General features: G+C 50.1%; 1 protein-coding gene and 1 non-coding gene across 2 annotated transcripts; both read right to left on the bottom strand.

Annotated features, from left to right (window-relative positions):
- Nucleotides 1–10238: 10238 nt before the first annotated feature.
- LOC149427458 (small ribosomal subunit protein eS27) lies at nt 10239–18210 on the bottom strand. The gene is made up of 4 exons (XM_089668009.1): nt 18054–18210; nt 16183–16291; nt 15978–16088; nt 10239–10329 (listed from the first exon to the last, which is right to left on the bottom strand). Exons 1-4 carry the CDS (start codon nt 18162–18164, stop codon nt 10301–10303), a joined length of 360 nt encoding a protein of 119 aa, XP_089524135.1. The 5' UTR covers nt 18165–18210; the 3' UTR covers nt 10239–10300.
- LOC149427459 (small nucleolar RNA SNORA76) lies at nt 12204–12337 on the bottom strand. Its single transcript, XR_016311270.1, has one exon. It is a non-coding gene; the product is annotated as a small nucleolar RNA SNORA76 (small nucleolar RNA).
- Nucleotides 18211–22491: the final 4281 nt, after the last annotated feature.

Here is a 22491-nt window from a genome sequence, read left to right as displayed (position 1 = left end):
GGGGGGGGGGAAGAAGTATTTAAGAAAAAAAAATTAAATATGTTTTACTTTTTTCATTTTTTTTCTTAAATACTAAACCCCCCACTTTTTTGTCTTTTTTTTTTTTTTTTTGTTAAAAAAATATATATAATAAAGCAAAGGACACAAAATGATAATTTAACCTCCATGCCAAAAAGTAAAAAACAAAAGTATTTAAAAAAAAAAAAAGTAAAATATTTTTAAATACTGTTGGTTTTTTTTTACTTTTTGGTATGCGGTTAAATTATCATTTTTGTCTTTTTGTTTTTTTTTTTCTAAATATATCTATTTTAACAAAACAAAGACGCAAAAGGATAATTTAACCTCCTGCTAAAAAGTGGGGGGGGGGGGGAAGAAGTATTTAAGAAAAAAAAAAAGTAAAACATATTTAATTTTTTTTTCTTAAATACTAAACCCCCCACTTTTTTGTCTTTTTTTTTTTTTTTTTTTTTTTGTTAAAAAAAAATATATATATATAATAAAGCAAAGGACACAAAATGATGATTTAACCTCCATGCCAAAAAGTAAAAAACAAAAGTATTTAAAAAAAAAAAAAGTAAAATATTTTTAAATACTGTTGGTTTTTTTTTACTTTTTGGTATGCGGTTAAATTATCATTTTTGTCTTTGTTTTTTTTTCTAAATATATATATCTATTTTAACAAAACAAAGACACAAAAGGATAATTCAACCTCATGCTAAAAAGTGGGGGAAAAAAAAGTATTTAAGAAAAAAAAAAATTTAAAATATATTTTACTTTTTTTTTTTTTAATACTTTTGTTTGTTTTTTTTTTTTTTACTTTTTTGGCATGAGGTTAAATTATCATTTTTTTGTGTCCTTTTTTTTCTTTTTTTTTTTTTTTTTTTTCAATCATGTCTCTGATTGCAATGCAAAAGGGCCCATTTAGAGGAGGTCATCGTGTCTCTGCCATGGAGGGTTTATCAGATTTGAGGGATTTTTTGTTTTTTTTTTTGTAGCCATTTAACCTGTAAAAAAACAACCATTCCCGTTTCCTGTACTTTTTTGTAAATCTCCCCTTGTGATGTCATGACCCCGGGTTTATAACGATCGTTTAGCCCCTGGTGTTTAAAGCTTCGATTATCGGTCTCTGGTGACGTTTTATACTGCGCACTACCCGTTTGCCGCTGTCGGCGTTGCCCCGGCTGCTGCTGGGGGCGGGGTGGGGGGAAGGGTAACTGCTGAATTTTTTTTTTTTTTTTTTAATTTTTTGCTTTTGGAGCAACTAGTACAAAATAAATTCACGTGCCACTTTTCAAACGACTGCCTTGTGTCCTGTGTGGGGAGGGGAACAGAGGATTCTGGGACTTCTGTCAATGTCGAATTTTATGTTCTGGGGGGGGGGAGGGGGTGGACTGTCACACAATCTAGTCTCTGACTGGTTTTAAACTATTTTTTTATTTTATTAAAACAAAATAAAAATTTTCCATATACATTAATAAAGTAAGGCTGCTACATGAACTGGAGACCTGTGTGGTGATTGTGGGCGGGGTCATGACCCTCCGGTCAGGAGAAGGGTTTGTAGGGAATGCTGGGTGGTCAGGGGTATTAGGGGTTGGGGTAAGTCAGATTGAAGTCAGGTCCTCCCACTGACACCAACATGGGGGGACTGGCGCTCCCACCGACTCCCGGCAGAGGCGGGGGGGCGGCGCCCCCACCGACTCCCGGCAGAGGCGGGGGGGCGGCGCCCCCACCGACTCCCGGCAGAGGCGGGGGGGCGGCGCCCCCACCGACTCCCGGCAGAGGCGGGGGGGCGGCGCCCCCACCGACTCCCGGCAGAGGCGGGGGGGCGGCGCCCCCACCGACTCCCGGCAGAGGCGGGGGGGCGGCGCCCCCACCGACTCCCGGCAGAGGCGGGGGGCGGCGCCCCCACCGACTCCCGGCAGAGGCGGGGGGGCGGCGCCCCCACCGACTCCCGGCAGAGGCGGGGGGGCGGCGCCCCCACCGACTCCCGGCAGAGGCGGGGGGGCGGCGCCCCCCACCGACTCCCGGCAGAGGCGGGGGGGCGGCGCCCCCACCGACTCCCGGCAGAGGCGGGGGGGCGGCGCCCCCACCGACTCCATTCTTTCTACTGTTGGGTGTCAGGAAGAAATATACCTTTTTGTTGGGTTTCAGTGGAAAGAATGGTGCCTCGTTGTGGCAGGGGAAGGACTAGCGCCTCATTGTGGCAGGGGAAGGACTAGCGCCTCATTGTGGCAGTCCTTTCACTGACACCAACAGCGGGGGCCCCACTCTTTGGTGGGAGTTTTATGGTCCTTATTGTGTGTCTTAGGGATGAGATTTCCCACCTTGGTGTTCCTTCTAAACTGCTTTCCATAATGAAGGATCTTTATCCAACTGCTGGGATGGGACTGTGCACAGTGCCGCTCAGGGCTGTCCTCCCTTGGACAGAGAACCACCCCACTAAGTGACAAGGTCCAAATTGGGCCCAATTAGCCATTTTCCCTCCCCGGTGTCATGTGACTTGTTCCTATTACAAGGTCTCAGGTGTGAATGGGGAGCGGGTGGGTTACATTTGGTGTCATCGCTCTCTCATACTGGTCCCTGGAAGTTCAGCATGGCATCTCATGGCAAAGAACTCTGAGGATCTGAAAAAAAAAAAAAGAATTGTTGCTCTACATAAAGATGGCCGAGGCTATAAGAAGATTGCCGAGACCCTGAAACTGAGCTGCAGCACGGTGGGCAAGACCATACAGAGGTCAAACAGGACAGGTTCCTCTCAGAACAGGTCCACCAAAGAAGCTGAGTGCACGTGCTCAGTGTCATATCCAGAGGTTGTCTTTGGGAAATAGACGTATGAGTGGTGCCAGCATTGCTGCAGGGGGGGGGGGGGGGTTGTCAGCCTGTCAGGGCTCAGACCATACGCCGCACACTGCATCACATTGGTCTGCATGGCTGTCGTCCCAGAAGGAAGCCTCTTCTAAAGATGATGACCAAGAAAGCCGCAAACAGTTTGCTGAAGACTAGCAGACTAAGGACATGGATTACTGGAACCGTCTCCTGTGGTCTGATGACACCAACATCAACTGATTGGGTGCAGATGGTGTCAAGCATGTGTGGAGGCTACCAGGTGAGGAGTAGAGAGACAAGTGTGTCTTGCCTACAATCAAGCATGGTGGTGGGAGTGTCATGGTCTGGGGCCGCATGGTGGTGGGAGCGTCATGGTCTGGGGCCGCATGGTGGTGGGGGCGTCATGGTCTGGGGCCGCATGGTGGTGGGGGCGTCATGGTCTGGGGCCGCATGGTGGTGGGGGCGTCATGGTCTGGGGCCGCATGAGTGCTGCCGGCACTGGGGGGGCTACAGTTCATTGAGGGAACCATGAATGCCAACATGTACTGTGACAGACTGAAGCAGAGCATGATCCCCTCCCTTCAGAGACTGGGCCGCAGGGCAGTATTCCAACATGAGAACCACCCCAAACACACCTCCAAGACCACCACTGCCTTGCTGAGGGTGAAGGTGATGGACTGGCCAAGCATGTCTCCAGACCTAAACCCTACTGAGCATCTGTGGGGCATCCTCAAACGGAAGGTGGAGGAGTGCAAGGTCTCTAACATCCACCAGCTCCATTATGTTGTCATGGGGGAGTAGAAGACAGAAGGTGGAGGAGCGCAAGGTCTCTCAGGTCCACCAGCTCCGTGATGTCGTCATGGAGGTGTGGAAGAGGACTTCAGTGGCAACCTGTGAAGCTCTGGTGACCTCCATGCCCAAGAGGGTTAAGGCAGTGCTGGAAAATAATGGCACTTTGGGCCCAATTTGGACATTTTCACTTAGGGGTGGACTCGCTTCTGGGAGATACTGTCATAGGTGACCTGACAAGGTTCTTTCTAGAAAATGGAAGCCAGATCACAAATGAATCCAAGGAAATGTTGTTTATCAAAATTTGTAAAAATGGCTGACGTGTTTTGGGGGTCTGATCATCAGGGCTGCTAACAATAAGCCACGGATTTAGGGCGAGCCCAAGATAGGGCTAAGAATGAGTTGTAATGGGCAATGAGCACGGCTCAGACTCACCTACCTGAAGGACCTTTAGAGCCTGTGAGACTGGAATCCTGTCTGTGTCAGGGCACCAGAAATTGTCTGGAATGACTGCAAGATGCATCCAATATGGCACCCAAACATACCATACACCAGTGGTGGTGGTGTGGTCTCCAAACTGCAGCCCTTTGCTTGAGGAACTGTTTGGGACACTATTTCATCCACTGATAACCATGGGGCATACCTCACACACACTTTGACCCAATGACACCAGTGACGGGGCACTATTCCTCCCAGTGACACAATTGGGCCCGATGACAGCAATGATGGGGTACAATTCCCCCAAATGACACCAATGAAGAGGAACACAGTCCGGCCCCACTAAAGTCTGGAGGACAGTAGACTGACCCTTTGTTTAGAAGGTTTGGAGACCCCTGCTGTACACCACGTCTGTCCTCAACTAGGGTTCCTCAAACTCTGAACAAGTGTTGCCTCCTAGATACCAGTGATCTTTTTAGTGGGGACGTTCTTCCCACTGACCACCAATGTAACGGTCTTTCTTTCCACTGACGACCAACGTAAGGGGATCATTCTTCCTGCTGAGGACCAACGTAATAGAGTACTTCTTCCCACTGACCACCAATGAAACCAGGTACTTCCTATTGCTCACTAGTATTATACAGTATTTATATAGCCCTAAAAGGGCTACAATACACGAGGGGTTCGAGGGCCCTGCTCCTTGGAGCTTACAATGTAGGAGGGAGGGGATAGTGGTACAGGAAGAAGTGGCTGTGGGGGATGGAGTGGAGTAGATCGGCTGTTAGGTGGGGGTGGGGTAGGCTTCCCTGAAGAGATGGGTTTTCAGGGTGTGCCTAAAGGTGAGGAGGGTAGGTGACAGTCTGATGGATTGGGGTAGTGAGTTCCAGAGGATGGGGGAAGTCCTGGAGAAGTCCTTCAGTCGGGCGTGGGAGGAGGAGACCAGGGAGCTAGAAAGTAGGAGGTCCTGTGAGGAGTGAAGAGTACGGGTTGGGTGGTATTTGGGTATCAGGTCGGTGAGGTAGTTTGGGGCAGCGTTGTGAATGGCTTTGTATGTCTGTGTTAGTAGTTTGAATTTAATGCATTGGACAATCGGGAGCCAGTGGAGGGAATGACAGAGGGGGGTGGAGGCCAGTGGAGGGAATGACAGAGGGGGGTGGAGGACACTGAGTGGAGGCCAGTAGAGGGAATGACAGAGGGGGGTGGAGGACACTGAGTGGAGGCCAGTGGGGGGGGAATGACAGAGGGGGGTGGAGGACACTGTGTGGAGGCCAGTGGAGGGAATGACAGAGGGGGGTGGAGGACACTGAATGGAGGCCAGTGGGGGGAATGACGGGGGTGGAGGACACTGAGTGGAGGCCAGTGGAGGGAATGACAGAGGGGGGTGGAGAACACTGTGTGGAGGCCAGTGGAGGGAATGACAGAGGGGGGTGGCAGAAGCAGAGTGGTTGGTAAGGTGGATGAGTCTGGCTGCTGAGTTCAGGATAGACTGAAGCGGGGATAGTCTGTGATGAGGGAGGCCGGTGAGGAGGGAGTTGCTGTAGTCCAGAGATAAGGGAGTGAACGAGTAGTTTAGTAGTGTCTGGGGTTAGGAACGAATGTATTTTGGAGATGTTGCGGAGATGGAGCCTGCATGAGTTTGCCAACGATTGGACATGGGGTTGGAAGGACAAGTCTGAGTCTAGAGTGACACCTAGGACCTTGGCTTGCTCGGTGGGACTGATGGTGGCGTTGTTGGTCGTGATGGAGAGGATGGGGGGGAATCAGGAGCTTGGTTTTGGAAAGGTTCAATTTGAGGAAATGGAGCGACATCCAGTCTGATATGTCGCTCAGTAGGTGTGTGATTCGGGCGGAGACTGAAGGGGTGAGGTGGGGGGTGGAGAGGTAAATTTGCGTGTCATCGGCATCGGTGATATTTGAAGCCGTGGGAGTGTATCAGTTTGCCGAGGGAGGAGGTGTAGATGGAGAAGAGAAGGGGCCCGAGGACAGAGCCTTGAGGGACCCCAAGAGGGAGGGAGGGGGAGGTGGTAGCGTTATAGGTAATGCTGAAGGAGCGTTGGGATAGGTAGGAGGAGAGCCAGGAGAGGGCGGAGTCTCTGATGCCGAGGGAGTGTAGTTTAGTAAGGAGGAGGGGGTGGTCAACTGTCAAAGGCTGCGGAGAGGTCGAGGAGTAGGAGGACTGAGTAGTGGCCATTAGCTTGGGCGGTTAGCAGGTCGTTGATGAGTTTGAGTAAGGCAGTTTCAGTGGAGTGTAGGGGACGGAAGTGGGACTGGAGGGGATCGAGGAGGTTGTTGTCAGTGAGGTGGGCGCTTAGATTGTAGACTAAGCAATCAAGCTTGGATGTAAATGGCAGCAAGGAAATGGGTCTAAGGTTGTTCAGGTCGGTGGGGTCCAGGGAGGGTTTTTTGAGTATGGGGGTGATGTGCGCGTGCTTTGGGGGGGAGGGGAATGCGCCAGTAGAGAGAGAGAGATTGAAAATGTGGGTGAGGGAGCGTAGGATGGAGGAGGAGGGAGACCGGAGTTGTGTGGGGACAGGGTCAAGGGGGAAAGTGGTGAGGCGGGCTTCTGAGAAGACCTTAGTGACCTCCTCAGTGGTAGCGAGGCTGAAGGAGCGGAATGTAAGGGGTATTCCCAGTGATGTAAGGAGCACACTTCTTACTGACCTCCTATGTAACAGGATACTTCGTCCTACTGGTGACCAATTTAAGGGGATCCTTCTTCCCACCGAGGACAAATATAAGCAGCTTTTAACCCACTGACCCCCAATATGAGTCCTCCCCACTGACCCCCAATGTAAGGGACATTCTTCCCACTGATCACCAATGTAAGGGACATTCTTCCCACTGACCCCCCAATGTAAGGGACATTCTTCCCACTGACCCCCCAATGTAAGGGACATTCTTCCCACTGATCACCAATGGAAGGGACATTCTTCCCACTGACCCCCAATGTAAGGGACATTCATCCCACTGACCACCCAATGTAAGGGACATTCTTCCCACCGACCCCCAATGTAAGGGACATTCTTCCCACCGATCACCAATGTAAGGGACATTCTTCCCACCGACCCCCAATGTAAGGGACATTCTTCCCACCGACCCCCAATGTAAGGGACATTCTTCCCACCGACCATCAATGTAAGGAACATTCTTCCCACCGACCCCCAATGTAAGGGACATTCTTCCCACCGACCCCCAATGTAAGGGACATTCTTCCCACCGACCCCCAATGTAAGGGACATTCTTCCCACCGACCATCAATGTAAGGAACATTCTTCCCACCGACCCCCAATGTAAGGGACATTCTTCCCACTGACCCCCAATGTAAGGGACATTCTTCCCACTGACCCCCAATGTAAGGGACATTCTTCCCACTGACCCCCAATGTAAGGGACATTCTTCCCACCGACCACCAATGTAAGGAACATTCTTCCCACCGACCTCCAATGTAAGGAACATTCTTCCCACCGACCTCCAATGTAAGGGACATTCTTCCCACCGACCTCCAATGTAAGGAACATTCGTCCCACTGATCACCAAAGTATAAAAGACCTTTCCCCTGACTACAGGGTGACCAACAATTCAATACAAAGGAGGTCCTTTTCCCCCCACTGTCCACCAATGTAGGGTCTTTGCCACTGAACACAATTGTATTAGGAGGGGGGGGGGGGGGGGGGTTTGGGAAATATCTCCATTGCCCCCAATTTGAGGGAACTAACAATTTTATTTCACAAAGCAGCCCCGGGTGTCAAATACCCCACTTGGAGCACATTTTTGTTACATTGTGTTGTTCATGCTAATGTATGGTGGAGCTATAGACAGTAATTATAGGCAGATGATCCATGAAAGTTACACCAAGGGTTCCTCAAAAGTTCAGAAAGACTGATGTGGATTCTCATTTTCAAGTTCAGGTGTCTCCAGTGAAGGGTCCCGGTAATACTTCATCATACAGACTTTGCAGACAATTGTGCTCTTCCAGCCTTGAGGTAACAGTTTGGTGAAGGTCCTCTTCTGTTCCACCATGACTGTTCCCAGTGTACAAAGCCAGCACCATAGACATGGTTTAAGCAGTCTGGTGTGGAGGAACCAGAGTGTCCTGCACAGGGCCCTGACCTCAACACTACTGAATACTCTTGGGACGAACAAATGAGCCATGTCTTCTCAGCCAACATCTCCATAAAGACATGGCTTGAGGAGATTGGTGTAGAGGAACCAGGGTGTCCTGCAGAGCTCTGACCTCAACACTACTGAACAGCCTTGGGATGAATTGGAATGAGCGGTCTGCTCATCCAACATCTCCCTAAAGACATGGCTTGAGGAGTTTGGTGTGGAGGAACCAGACTGTCCTGCAGAGCTCTGACCTCAATGCTACTGAACACCCTTGGGATGAACAAATGAGCCGTGTCTTCTCAGCCAACATCTCCATACAGACATGGCTTGAGGAGTTTTGTGTAGAGGAACTCGAGTGTCCTGCAGAGTTCTGACCTCAATGCTACTGAAAACCCTTGGAATGAACTGGAATGAGTGGTCTTCTCATCCAACATCTCCATAAAGACATGGCTTGAGGAGTTTTGTGTAGAGGAACCAGGGTGTCCTGCAGAGCTCTGACCTCCACACTACTGAACACTTTTGAGATGAACTGGAATGAGCCGTATCTTCTCATCCGACATCTACATGAAGACATGGATTGAGGAGTTTGGTGTGGAGGAACCAGAGTGTCCTGCAGAGCTCTGACCTCAATGCTACTGAACACCTTTGGGATGAATTTGAACGTGGATTGTGAGCCAGCTTTTTTTGCGTGAACCAGGTCTTCTCATCCATCAGTTCCTTGCTTCACTTACCGACACAAATTGGGGAAAGTATTCCCAGAAGAGTGGAGTGAGCTCCATAAAAGACATGTTTTGACCCGTTTGGTGTGGGGAACTTGAGTGTCCTGACCTCAACCCTACTGAACCACCTTTGGAATGAATTGGAGAGGGTTGAAAAAACAAACAGGTCTTCTTATCCCACATCACTACCCCGATCTCACATATGTTCTTTTGGCTGATTGGACACGACTTCCCACAGACATACTCCCAACATTTTGTTGGAAGCCTTCACAGGAGAGAAGACATGGTTTACCAGTTAGGTGTGGAGAAACAACTGTCCTGCACAGAGCCCTGACCACAAACCTACTGAACTCCCTTCGAAATGAACTGACCAAATTGAGAGCCAGGTCTTCTCACCCAACATCAGTACCTACCTGACCTCACAAATTCTCAGAGACCCTGCAGAATCTTGTGGAAAGGGCTCTCAGGAGTGGAACAAGACCCCTTGCTACATAAGTTGAATAAATGATGCAACCCCCTTTTTAGTTCCACCATTGGTTGTTGGCAGTTGTCCACTCCAAGCAATGTTCCACCTAAATGGCAAGGTCCGCTTACTAAAGTTGTCCCCCTTCCCTAAAAATCATACAAGTATCCATGGAAAGAAAACATGGATTCCTCCAGCAGTGCCTATGCAATGACACCATCGTCATCCTCCCAGCCTGATCTCATAGAACGTTGGAGGAGCCCAAAATTTCTCAAGACGTTCCTGCACTCAGCAAACTTCTGAGATTTGGGCTACTTGGCCTTCTCAGGGATCTTGTTGGCATCAGCCCCTGCATGGTGAAAGGCCAATGTAGTATCCATTTCTCCCCCCCCAGTAATTTCATCCAACATTTTAGGAAGGGAACATACTGAAATGGCATCTCTGACATGAAATGCAAGGTTCAAATATTTTTTTCCTGACCGATCAAAAAAACGAGGAGCACACCCCCAGTTGCCCACTCCTCGTTCTCTGCACTCAAAGGATGGTCTCCATGCCACGAAGCATTTTACATATGAACTTCTGACGTATTTCAGAAGCATGTGGACACTTGCACCCGTTTTCAGAAGCAGCTTGGAAGGAAGGAGACCGACAAGCAGCCGGTGCATTAGTCAGCCCACAGCTTCCAGCAACCACAAGCAGGACGCTTGACACGACCTCATGACCACACGGCGTCAAACGCTACACCAGCCAACCAGAACTTCCAGCAGCCACTTCCTGGAAATAATCACCAAAAACAAACTTTTTTTTATCCAAAATTTATTGAGAGAAAAGGGATGGGGCTACAGTGTCCCAGATGATGAGCAAAGGCGCCCTTCCCCCTCCCACCGTGTCCTTCAAAATATACATCCGCATCTCCACGCGCAGCGAACGCCATAACGCGACTCCGGCTCGGGGACACTTAGTGCTGCTTCCTCCGAAAAGAGCAACCTGCGGGAGAAGGAGACAAGGGTTAGAATCCGAAGCTTCTCACGAAGATGTCCTACTTCAAGGACTCCACCCCTTTTAAAGGTTTTTTTTTTTAGATGAAAGTTAGAACCCCCCTTTTTTTCTATTGCCATCTGTGCCCCCATTGGGGAGATTCACTCTCATCTGTTCTGTTGTCACCAACATTAGAAATCCCAAATGTTACAGAATTGGAAATCTTCCAATGGGGACACCTTCTGCCGACAACGACTTCTTTATTCTAGAGCGATTTCCTGCTACTTCCTGTTGTGTGTTTTGTAGAAGGAAGTGAAGAGAATTCTCCAACAGGACACAGGAAGTAAAACACGATATAGGATTCATCCTCCTATCCAGAATTAAAGGAGCTCCCCCGGCTGGCTTCCTGGAAATGCTGGATGTCATGCTAAACTATAATGGACCTTCACGTCTCCACCCAACCACCCACCCACGTCTCCACTCCACCCACGTAGGTGTCCACTCTACCCATTCATCCCTCCACTCCACCCACGTAGGTCTCCACTCCACCCATCCCTCCACTCACCCACCCACGTAGGTCTCCACTCCACCCATCCCTCCACCCACTTACGTAGGTCTCCACTCCACCCATCCATCCCTCCACCCAACCATCCACGTATGTAGGTCTCCACTCCACCCATCCCTCCACCCACCCACGTAGGTCTCCACTCCACCCACCCACGTAGGTCTCCACTCCACCCACCCACGTAGGTCTCCACTCATCCATCCCTCCACCCAACCATCCACGTCTCCACTCCACCCACGTATGTAGGTCTCCACTCCACCCACGTCTCCACTCCACGTCTCCACCCCACCCATCCCTCCAAATCTCCACTCCACCCATCCCTGCACGCACGCAGGTCTCCACTCCACCCATCCATCACTCCACTCATCCCTCCACCCACATAGGTCTCCCCTCCATCCACCCCTCCACGCACGCGAGTCTCCTCTCCACCCCACGCACGTCTCCTCTCCACCCCACGTCTCCACAAAACCCACCCATGTCTCCCCTCCACCCACATCTCCATGCTTTATTTTGCCAATAATTTTAAACACCCCCCTCAGCATTTCTGGCCGTGGCCATCTTTGAGTAAGGGCAAATGATTGCAGTAGCATTTACTTCCTGGAAACCATCTGCCCTTAGCTCAGGCATTGGCTGAGTCGAGAACCCTCCCCTCCTGAAGACTCCTGGGATGTACGACATCTCCTGGGCATGGAAACCAGGAAGTATCTGAAGAAATTATATATAAAATCACTTTCCTATCCATTTACGAATGCTGGCAGCACAAGGATGTACACTGAGACTGAAGTTCCACTTTACAGCGCGGGTCACACGATGACGTCAGTCCCGTCACCATGGCGCCGGGTCACAGGTCACTCAGAGGGTCAATGCAGCGACTGCAATAGATGGGTCCTGTACAAAGCAGGAAGACTCTGGCGCTCCCAGGATACAGGCCAAGGTTACGGGGTCCCCTTCTTCGAAGTGGCTCAGTCATGAACAGCACCCTCTGACATTTTGTGGAAATGTATCCCTGGGGGGATGGTGACTTTTCTACCCTGAACTCCCGGTCACACCATGGTTGGCAACAAACTATACAAACCCCATCGGCACGCTAAAGAGGAACTCCGCTCACAGGAACCATTTCCCATCCCTGTGCTGCCAGCATTAGAAAATAGGAGGGCGGGGTTACATTCTTCAGTCACTTCCTGGTTTCTGGCCTAGGCCAAAACAATGTCGTACATCCCAGGAGTGTTCATGGGAGGAGGGGTTATTTCTCAGCTAAGCCACACCCTCCTGCATGCATGCCTGAGCTAAGGGCAGATGCTGGAGGAGGCGCAGAGCTGTCTGTAGCGTGGCTTTAAAAGCACCACACGGGAGGCGGCCGTGAGGCACCAGTTATAACCCGCACATTATTCTCGCACTGACGCTTGGCCGGTGACACCACAGCCAGGTAATTCGCCGGTTCAAAGGCAGTGCAGGTTCTCGTCTCCACAATTCTATAGAATATCCTCGCTGGCCACCAGTGGGACTGTACAATTCTAAACTCCCCCCGCCCACGTTTCTTCAGTTACTTCCTGGTTTCTGGCCTAGGCCACAACGATGTAAATCCCAGAGGTCTGCACAGGAGGAGGGGCTCTCTCGGCTAGGTACACCTCCCCTGCCTGAGCGAAGGACAGACGGATTTCAAGACGTAAAAGAAGCATGAACTATCTGCCCTTATTCAAGATGACAGCTAGAAATGCTAGGGGGGGGGGGGGGTTATTTTTTTTTAAGAGTTATTTCTCAGCAAAATAAAGGATGGAGAGATATGGAGGAGAGAGGGGAAGAGGAAGGCGAGGGGGGGGGGGGGGAAGAGGAAGGCGAGGGGGGGGGGGGGGGAGAAGAGGAAGGCGAGGGGGGGGGGGGGGGGAGAAGAGGAAGGCGAGGGGGGGGGGGGGAGAAGAGGAAGGCGAGGGGGGGGGGGGAGAAGAGGAAGGCGAGGGGGGGGGGGGGGAGAAGAGGAAGGCGAGGGGGGGGGGGGAGAAGAGGAAGGCGAGGGGGGGGGGGGGAGAAGAGGAAGGCGAGGGGGGGGGGGGGGGAGAAGAGGAAGGCGAGGGGGGGGGGGGGAGAAGAGGAAGGCGAGGGGGGGGGGGGGAGAAGAGGAAGGCGAGGGGGGGGGGGAGAAGAGGAAGGCGAGGGGGGGGGGGAAGAGGAAGGCGAGGGGAAGAGGAAGGCGAGGGGGGGGGGGGGGGAAGAGGAAGGCGAGGGGGGGGGGGGGGGGGAAGAGGAAGGCGAGGGGGGGGGGGGGAAGAGGAAGGCGAGGGGGGGGGGGGGGAAGAGGAAGGCGAGGGGGGGGGGGGGGGAAGAGGAAGGCGAGGGGGGGGGGGGGGGAAGAGGAAGGCGAGGGGGGGGGGGGAAGAGGAAGGCGAGGGGGGGAAGAGGAAGGCGAGGGGGGGAAGAGGAAGGCGAGGGGGGGGGGAAGAGGAAGGCGAGGGGGGGGGGGGAAGAGGAAGGCGAGGGGGGGAAGAGGAAGGCGAGGGGGGGGAAGAGGAAGGCGAGGGGGGGGAAGAGGAAGGCGAGGGGGGGGAAGAGGAAGGCGAGGGGGGGGGGGGAAGAGGAAGGCGAGGGGGGGGGGGGGAAGAGGAAGGCGAGGGGGGGGGGGGGGAAGAGGAAGGCGAGGGGGGGGGGGGAAGAGGAAGGCGAGGGGGGGGGGGAAGAGGAAGGCGAGGGGGGGAAGAGGAAGGCGAGGGGGGGAAGAGGAAGGCGAGGGGGGGAAGAGGAAGGCGAGGGGGGGAAGAGGAAGGCGAGGGGGGGGGGAAAGAGGAAGGCGAGGGGGGGGGGGAAAGAGGAAGGCGAGGGGGGGGGGGAAAGAGGAAGGCGAGGGGGGGGGGAAAGAGGAAGGCGAGGGGGGGGGGAGAAAGAGGAAGGCGAGGGGGGGGGGGAAAGAGGAAGGCGAGGGGGGGGGGAAAGAGGAAGGCGAGGGGGGGGGGGAAAGAGGAAGGCGAGGGGGGGGGGGAAAGAGGAAGGCGAGGGGGGGGGGGGAGAAGAGGAAGGCGAGGGGGGGGGGGGAAGAGGAAGGCGAGGGGGGGGGGGGGGAAGAGGAAGGCGAGGGGGGGGGGGGAAGAGGAAGGCGAGGGGGGGGGGGGGAAGAGGAAGGCGAGGGGGGGGGGGGAAGAGGAAGGCGAGGGGGGGGGAAGAGGAAGGCGAGGGGGGGGGAAGAGGAAGGCGAGGGGGGGGGGGGAAGAGGAAGGCGAGGGGGGGGGGGGAAGAGGAAGGCGAGGGGGGGGGGGAAGAGGAAGGTGAGGGGGGGAAGAGGAAGGCGAGGGGGGGAAGAGGAAGGCGAGGGGGGGAAGAGGAAGGCGAGGGGGGGAAGAGGAAGGCGAGGGGGGGGAAGAGGAAGGCGAGGGGGGGGGGAAGAGGAAGGCGAGGGGGGGGGGAAGAGGAAGGCGAGGGGGGGGGGGAAGAGGAAGGCGAGGGGGGGGGGGAAGAGGAAGGCGAGGGGGGGGGGGAAGAGGAAGGCGAGGGGGGGGGGGGAAGAGGAAGGCGAGGGGGGGGGGGGAAGAGGAAGGCGAGGGGGGGGGGGGGAAGAGGAAGGCGAGGGGGGGGGGGAAGAGGAAGGCGAGGGGGGGGGGGAAGAGGAAGGCGAGGGGGGGGGGGGGGAAGAGGAAGGCGAGGGGGGGGGGGGGGAAGAGGAAGGCGAGGGGGGGGGGGGGGGAAGAGGAAGGCGAGGGGGGGAAGAGGAAGGCGAGGGGGGAAGAGGAAGGCGAGGGGGGGGGAAGAGGAAGGCGAGGGGGGGGGAAGAGGAAGGCGGGGGGGGGGGGAAGAGGAAGGCGAGGGGGGGGGGAAGAGGAAGGCGAGGGGGGGGGGGAAGAGGAAGGCGAGGGGGGGGGGGAAGAGGAAGGCGAGGGGGGGGGGGAAGAGAAGGCGAGGGGGGGGGGGAAGAGGAAGGCGAGGGGGGGGGGGAAGAGGAAGGCGAGGGGGCTTTGAATATTACAGATGAGTTTCCAGTTTGTGGATGGTGCACAGTGGGGGGGGAGGGGGGTTGACTCCTGTTGGGTTTTTATTGTCGTGACCCCTCCCCCCAGGGAGAGCCCCCCCCTCTCAGATTAGGATGCCTGTTCTGGGGACAACTAATGCCGGCAATAGACGGGTTGAAAATCGGCCGATTGTCGCACCATTAGTGGGTTAATTGGTCGGCTGTTTTTTGGGGTTTTGGTGCATTTTTTTTTTTATCGGTAAAGTTGGAAAATTTGTGACCGATTTTCCCGGCAATGATGAGGAAATCGGCCGATCGTTTTACCGATAAGAAATCTGCGCATGAGCCGTGACCTGCAAGAAGGAGAATTCCAGTCCGCTATTATATTCTACATGAAAGTCTTGCGGTTCCAACAATGTATCCATTTCTATCCGAATAAAACCATCTGCATCTGAAATGGATAGAAATGGATACATTGTTGGAACCGCAAGACTTTCATGTAGAATATAATAGCGGAGCTCTCTGCAAGGGACAGAATTAAATGTCGGCTGTAGACGGGACGCAAATCGACTGATTTTTTTACCGTTGGTGGTAACGTTGGCCGATCGAACGACCGATTTTTAATAAAAAAAAAAAAAAAAAAAACAGTCCGGTTTTTGGCCCGTCTATGGCCTGCATAAGGGACTTGCCCTCATTTTATAGAGATCACCTGTCACTTCCTGTTGTGTCTCTGGGACAGGAAGTGAAGAGAAATCTCCAGACAGGACTGACGGGTCCTAACCCTCCCCCATGCTATTGAAGCCGCTCCCATCGCCTGTTCAACAAACTTTATTCTGTAGGGAACTGTGCATCACAAACCCCGCCCCCTCAGACCCCGCTCCGACGCGTTTCGTCCAGGGAGGGTAGTCCATAAGCCCCGCCCATGGTGAAGCGCGTTGGGAGGAGCAGGGACTGGTGGACGATGTTTGTGATTCGCTGTTCCCGACAGAATAAAGTTTGTTGAAAAGAAACCGGATTTGGCGGTCGGTGGAGCGGCCGCTTTCAGTTTTAGTGCATCTGAGAAACCCAGAAAACACATCAGTCTGAAAATACCCGCCCCCAATAAAACCCCACCCACACATCCCCCCTCCCCCCAGGTGACCCCGCCCCGGAGTCACTCACCCTCTGTCAGTCGGGCCTTCCCCCCGGTGGGCTGGCAGAGGACGGTGGAGCAGCCGACACACAACACCACGGTCTGGGCGTGGCTGAACACGGTGGTGATCTTGTAGCATCCTGCGGAGGGGGAGGAGAAAGAGTTATGGCAACCATACAGACCCCGCCCATTCTTCCCACAATCCCCGCCCCCAAGGATCTCCACCACACCCACCCGGGCACTTGACGTCCATGAAGTAGGAGTTGGGGCTCTGCACCAGGCGCTTCTTCTTGTGCTTCCTCTTTTCCTCCTCGGGGGAGGGGTGCAGAAGGTCTTTAGCGAGCTGTCGGGGGAGATGGGAGAAACATGAGAACCGACCAATAGAAACCCAGCGTCCCCGCCCACCACCATCACCTGACCCGCCCACCACCATCACCTGACCCCCCCCCCCCCCCAACATTCACTGCAATGAGCACCCCTTCATGGCATTAACTGGCCAACCTGCCTGACTCCTCCCCCAGTGCCTGAAACATGTTACGGGGGAGGAGCTCCCTTCTTATATACAACTGGAACCAGGAAATGGCTGCTTCTAGCATGGCCCCCCTATCACCTGGTACTCCGCCCCCAGTGCCTGAAACATGTTATACTCTAATCCCATCTTCACGGAGACCCCCCCCCCCCCCCATCAGACGCTGGGTCGGGGGAGGGGGGCAGCTCCCATCTGGTAGGAGCCAGGAATCGTCTGCTTCTATCAGAGGCCCCCTCCCTCCCGGAACTCCTCCCCCAGTGCCGGCAACATGTTGCTCTACTCTTTTCCTGAGCCCCTCGCCCCCACCCGAGGGGGGGCCCCCCCAATATTCTGAGCCCCTAGGCGTCCTCACACCCCCAACCCTCCTGACACTCCTCCCCCAGTGCTTGCAACATGTTACCTTACTTTTTTCACCAGCACCTCCTCCATAGACAGAGGGACCCCAATATTTTCTGAGCCTCACACCCCCAACCTTCATCCCTCCTGTAACCTGTCTGGGACTCCTCCCCCAGTGCCTGAAACATGTTACACTCTGCTCCCCTCCAGTCTTAACCGAGGCCCTCCCCCTCATCCAATCAGAAGCTGGGTCTAGGGGGAACCAGGAATTGCCTGTTTTCAACAGGGTCCCCTGTCCCGCCCCCTCCTGTAACCTGCCTGGAACTCCTCCCCCAGTGCCTGAAACACGTCACACCGTGCTCTGATTGGATGAGGATACAGAGGGGTTCAGAGCTCAGGAAGGAAGACTGGTGGGGCAGAGTAGAACATGTTTCAGGCACCGGGGGAGGGATTTAAGGCAGGGAAGGGAGCGGAGCTTGGCTCTGGGATGATGGTGATATTAACGAATAATGGGGTCTCCTCCTGTGACCTCCCCCAGTGCCTGAAACATGTTACCCTACTCTTTTCCTGAGCTCCTCCTCCCCCCCAGAGGGGGGCCCCAATATTCACAGAGGCCCTAAGCATCCTCACACCCCCAACCCTCCTGGAACGCTTCCTCCTCCAGTGCCTGAAACATGTCGCACCATGCTCTGATTGGAGGACACAGAGGGGTTCGGAGCTCAGGAAGGGAGACTGGGGGGAAGGAGCAGAACATGTTTCAGGCACCGGGGGAGAGATTTCAGGCAGGAAGGGGGCGGAGATTGGCTGTGGGATGATGGTGGGGATATTAATGAATATTGGGGTCCCCTCCTGTGACCTCCCCCAGTGCCTGAAACATGTTACGCCGTGCTCCCCTCATCTTTCCAGAGCCCCTCCCCCCTCAGTCTTCTCATCCAATCAGAAGCCAGGGTCCTGTGTTGGCCCCCCAATGAAGGGACGCAGCCCCTCCCGGGTGTTGGGGTCTGATGGAAGCAGTCACGTGCTACTGGCAGAGTAAGGAGAGGCCAGCTTCCAGCAGAGGCTTCTCACACAGGAGGGGCCTTCGCGCACACACGAGGCCTCCTCCCCTCCTAGGCCCGGTACCGCTTCCTGTGCCCCCAGGGACCCCTCTGCCTCATCCCCCGCCCTTCCCGAGGGCCCCTCTCCCCTCCACATCCCCGGTGTCCCCCCTCCGGAGGTCTCCGGTCCTCCCCGCACTTACTGGCATGTTCTCAGGACGAGGCCGCCGCAGAAAAGGAGGCAGACCGGAAACCAAGCCCGCAATATAAGGAGAGTTGCCGGAAGTGGCGTCACGGCGGTAACAGGCTGCCATCTTGGTGGAGGCAAAGAAGAATTCAACCCCAAATTGTGGCCCCTGGAGGGGCGGGAGGAAGGGCCCAGGGACTAGAAGGGCCCATTCTGTGCTCAGTGTGTGCATGTGCCCGGAACTGGGGGGAGAGGAGCCCGGAGAGGGGAGAAATGAGGGCGGAATATCCCTCTATGGGAGACAACACGGGGGAGACAAGCCGGGACATGTCCAGGGGAGGGGGAGGGGAGGAGTCATGTGATCACCAACGTCATCATCACCCACCTACTATTATTACCAGCCCCTGTACTATATATCACTGCTGAGAGTGTCGTCATCAAGTGATGTCACTACTGTAGAATAAAATGTATGATTATTATTATTATTACTTTATTTTATGTATATTATTATTATTATTATTATTAATATTATTATTATGATTTTATCATATTCTATATAATAATTATTAATTTATTTATATATAACTATCATTATTAATAACTAGTATTATTACTTTCTATTTTATATATATATATAATTATTATTATTACTGCAATTCTAATGTCATACCATATATGATTATTATTATTATTATTACTATTATATTGTATATTATAATTTAATTACATATAATTATTATTATTATTATTATTATTATTATTAATAACCACTTAATATTTCTTTCTATTTTATATTTATATATTATTACTTCTCTTCTAATGTCATACCATATATGATTATTATTATTATTACTATTATATTGTATATTATAATTTAATTACATATAATTATTATTATTATTATGATTATATCATATTCTATATAATAATAATAATTATAATTAATTTAATTATATATAACTATTATTATTATTATTATTATTAATAATATTATTAATAACTAATTAGTAGTATTACTTTCTATATTATATATATATATATATATATATATAAATACATATAATTATTATTATCATTATTACTATTATTATTATTATATCATATTATATATTATAATAATAATTTAATTATATATAACTATCATTATTAAAAACTAATTAGTGTTATTACTTTCTATTTTATATATATATATATATTATTATTATTATTACTGCAAATCTAATGTCATACCATATATGATTATTATTATTGCTATTATATTTTATATTATAATAATTATAATTTATTATATATAATTATTATTAATAACCAATTATTATTACTTTCTATTTTATATTTATATATTATTACTGCTCTTCTAATGTCATACCATATATGAGTATTATTACTAATATTATTATTATTATACCATATTCTATATTATAATAATAATTAATGTAATTCTATATAACTATTATTATTAATAACTAATTAGTATTATTATTTTTATATATATATATACAATTATTACTGCAATTCTTCTAATGTCATACCATATGTGATTATTATTGTTATTACTAATATTATTACTATTATATTCTATATTATAATAATTATAATTTAATTATATATATTTATTATTAATAACCAATTATTATTATTACTTTATATTTATATATTATTACTACTCTTCTAATGTCATACCATATATTAATATTATATCATATTCTATATTCTAATAATAATTATAATTTAATGATATAATAATAACAATTATTATTATTATCTAATTATTATTATTACTTTCTTTTTTATATTTATATATTATTACAGCTATTCGAATGTCATACCAAATATGATGATGATGATATTTATATTGATATCTGATATTATAATATCAGATACCATATTCGTTTTATTATTACTTTCTATATAAATGAAAAAGAGCAAAAATTGTGAAAAAAAAGTGATTTTCTTATACAATTTTTCAAATAAATAATATTTTTTCATAAATTTTGGTCAAAATGTATTCAGCTATCTGTTTGGTAAAAAAATAAATAAATACACCAAATCAGTTTCAAAAAAGAAAAATTATAATTTTTTAACATTTTTTTTTTATATATATATTTTTTTTTACATTATTATTTATGGGGTTTTTTTTCAACGTACTGTCACCCTAGCAGTACAGTCACCACAGTGACACTGTACTACTTGTGGGGGGTGATGAAGATTGTTTTTATTTTTTTAAAAATGATTGCTTTTATACCCATAAAGGCTGTAAAAGCAATCATTTCTCCTTCTATCTGGCTGCATTCCTGCAACCATTGAAAAATACTGTATGAGCTGTGATTGGTCACAGCTTGTCACATGGTACAAGGCTGTTGTGAACAGCCCTGTACCATGTGACCTCTGTGATCATTCACAGATTTCACATGTAGTAAGCGATGATGTCAGAAGTGAAATCTTGTGTACTACTCTGCATGTGATCACTGATTGGCCAACTGTACACATCCCCCCAAATGTCAGGACAGGACAGATATCCCCCCAAATGTCAGGACAGGACAGATATCCCCCCAAATGTCAGGACAGGACAGATATCCCCCCAAATGTCAGGACAGGACAGATATCCCCCAAACGTCAGGACAGTACAGATATCCCCCAAATGTCAGAAGAGTACAGATATCCCCCAAATGTCAGAAGAGTACAGATATCCCCCAAATGTCAGGACAGTGTAGATATCCCCCAAATGCCAGAACAGTACAGATATCCCCCAAATGCCAGAACGGTACAGATATCCCCCAAATGTCAGGACGGTACAGATATCCCCCAAATGTCAGGACGGTACAGATATCCCCCAAATGTCAGGACAGTACAGATATCCCCCAAATGTCAAGACAGTACAGACATCCCCCAAATGTCAGAAGAGTACAGATATCCCCCAAATGTCAGAAGAGTACAGATATCCCCCAAATGCCAGAACGGTGCAGATATCCCCCAAATGTCAGAACGGTACAGATATCCCCCAAATGTCAGGACGGTACAGATATCCCCCAAATGTCAGCACGGTACAGATATCCCCCAAATGTCAGAAGAGTACAGATATCCCCCCAAATGTCAGCACAGTACAGATATCCCCCAAATGTCAGGACAGTACAGATATCCCCCAAATGTCAGGACAGTACAGATATCCCCCAAATGTCAGGACGGTACAGATATCCCCCAAATGTCAGAACAGTACAGATATCCCCCAAATGTCAGGACGGTACAGATATCCCCCAAATGTCAGGACAGTACAGATATCCCCCAAATGACAGTACAGATATCCCCCAAATGTCAGGACAGTACAGATATCCCCCAAATGACAGTACAGATATCCCCCAAATGTCAGGACAGGACAGATATCCCCCAAATGACAGGACAGGACATATATCCCCCCAAATGTCAGGACAATACAGATATCCCCCAAATGTCAGGATGGTACAGATATCCCCCAAATGTCAGAACGGTACAGATATCCCCCCAAATGTCAAAACGGTACAGATATCCCCCAAATGTCAGGACAGGACAGATATCCCCCAAATGACAGGACAGTACAGATATCCCCCAAATGTCAGGATGGTACAGATATCCCCCAAATGTTAGGACAGTACAGATATCCCCCAAATGTCAGGATGGTACAGATATCCCCCAAATGTCAGGACAGGACAGATATCCCCCAAATGACAGGACAGTACAGATATCCCCCAAATGTCAGGACGGGACAGATATCCCCCAAATGACAGGACAGGACATATATCCCCCCATATGTCAGGACAGATATCCCCCAAATGTCAGAACGGTACAGATATTCCCCCAAATGTCAAAACGGTACAGATATCCCCCAAATGTCAGGACAGTACAGATATCCCCCAAATGTCAGGACGGTACAGATATCCCCCAAATGTCAGGACAGTACAGATATCCCCCCAAATGTCAGGACAGTACAGATATCCCCCTAATGTCAGAACAGTACAGATACCCCCAAATGTCAGGACAGGACAGATATCCCCCCAAATGTCAGGACATTATAGATATCCCCCAAATGTCAGGACAGTACAGATATCCCCCAAATGTCAGGAGGGTACAGATATCCCCCAAATGTCAGGACAGGACAGATATCCCCCCAAATGTCAGGACAGTACAGATATCCCCCAAATGTCCGGACAGTACAGATATCCCCCAAATGTCAGGACAGTACAGATATCCCCCAAATGTCCGGACAGTACAGATATCCCCCAAATGTCAGGACAGTACAGATATCCCCCCAAATGTCAGGACAGTACAGATATCCCCCCAAATGTCAGGACGGTACAGATATCCCCCAAATGTCAGAACGGTACAGATATCCCCCAAATGTCAGAATAGTACAGATATCCCCCAAATGTCAGAACGGTACAGATATCCCCCAAATGTCAGAATAGTACAGATATCCCCCA

Source organism: Staurois parvus, unplaced genomic scaffold, assembly GCF_062004578.1.
Source record: "Staurois parvus isolate SC_StPar_1 unplaced genomic scaffold, SC_StPar_1.0 ptg003742l, whole genome shotgun sequence".
NCBI classification, from domain to species: domain Eukaryota; kingdom Metazoa; phylum Chordata; class Amphibia; order Anura; family Ranidae; genus Staurois; species Staurois parvus.
Note: the sequence above shows the minus strand (reverse complement) of the source record. Positions and strands in the feature narration are given on the sequence as shown.

What these genes read in the sequence shown, in the direction of transcription:
- LOC149427458 (XM_089668009.1), bottom strand. Translation starts at nt 18,164, where the DNA reads ATGGCAGCCTGTTACCGCCGTGACGCCACTTCCGGCAACTCTCCTTAT. An exon ending in CTCGTCCTGAGAACATGCCA is followed by an intron (nt 16,292 to 18,053) that starts GTAAGTGCGGGG and finishes CTCCCCCGACAG; the next exon opens with CTCGCTAAAGACCTTCTGCA. An exon ending in GAAGGCCCGACTGACAGAGG is followed by an intron (nt 10,330 to 15,977) that starts GTGAGTGACTCC and finishes CTTCTCCCGCAG; the next exon opens with GTTGCTCTTTTCGGAGGAAG.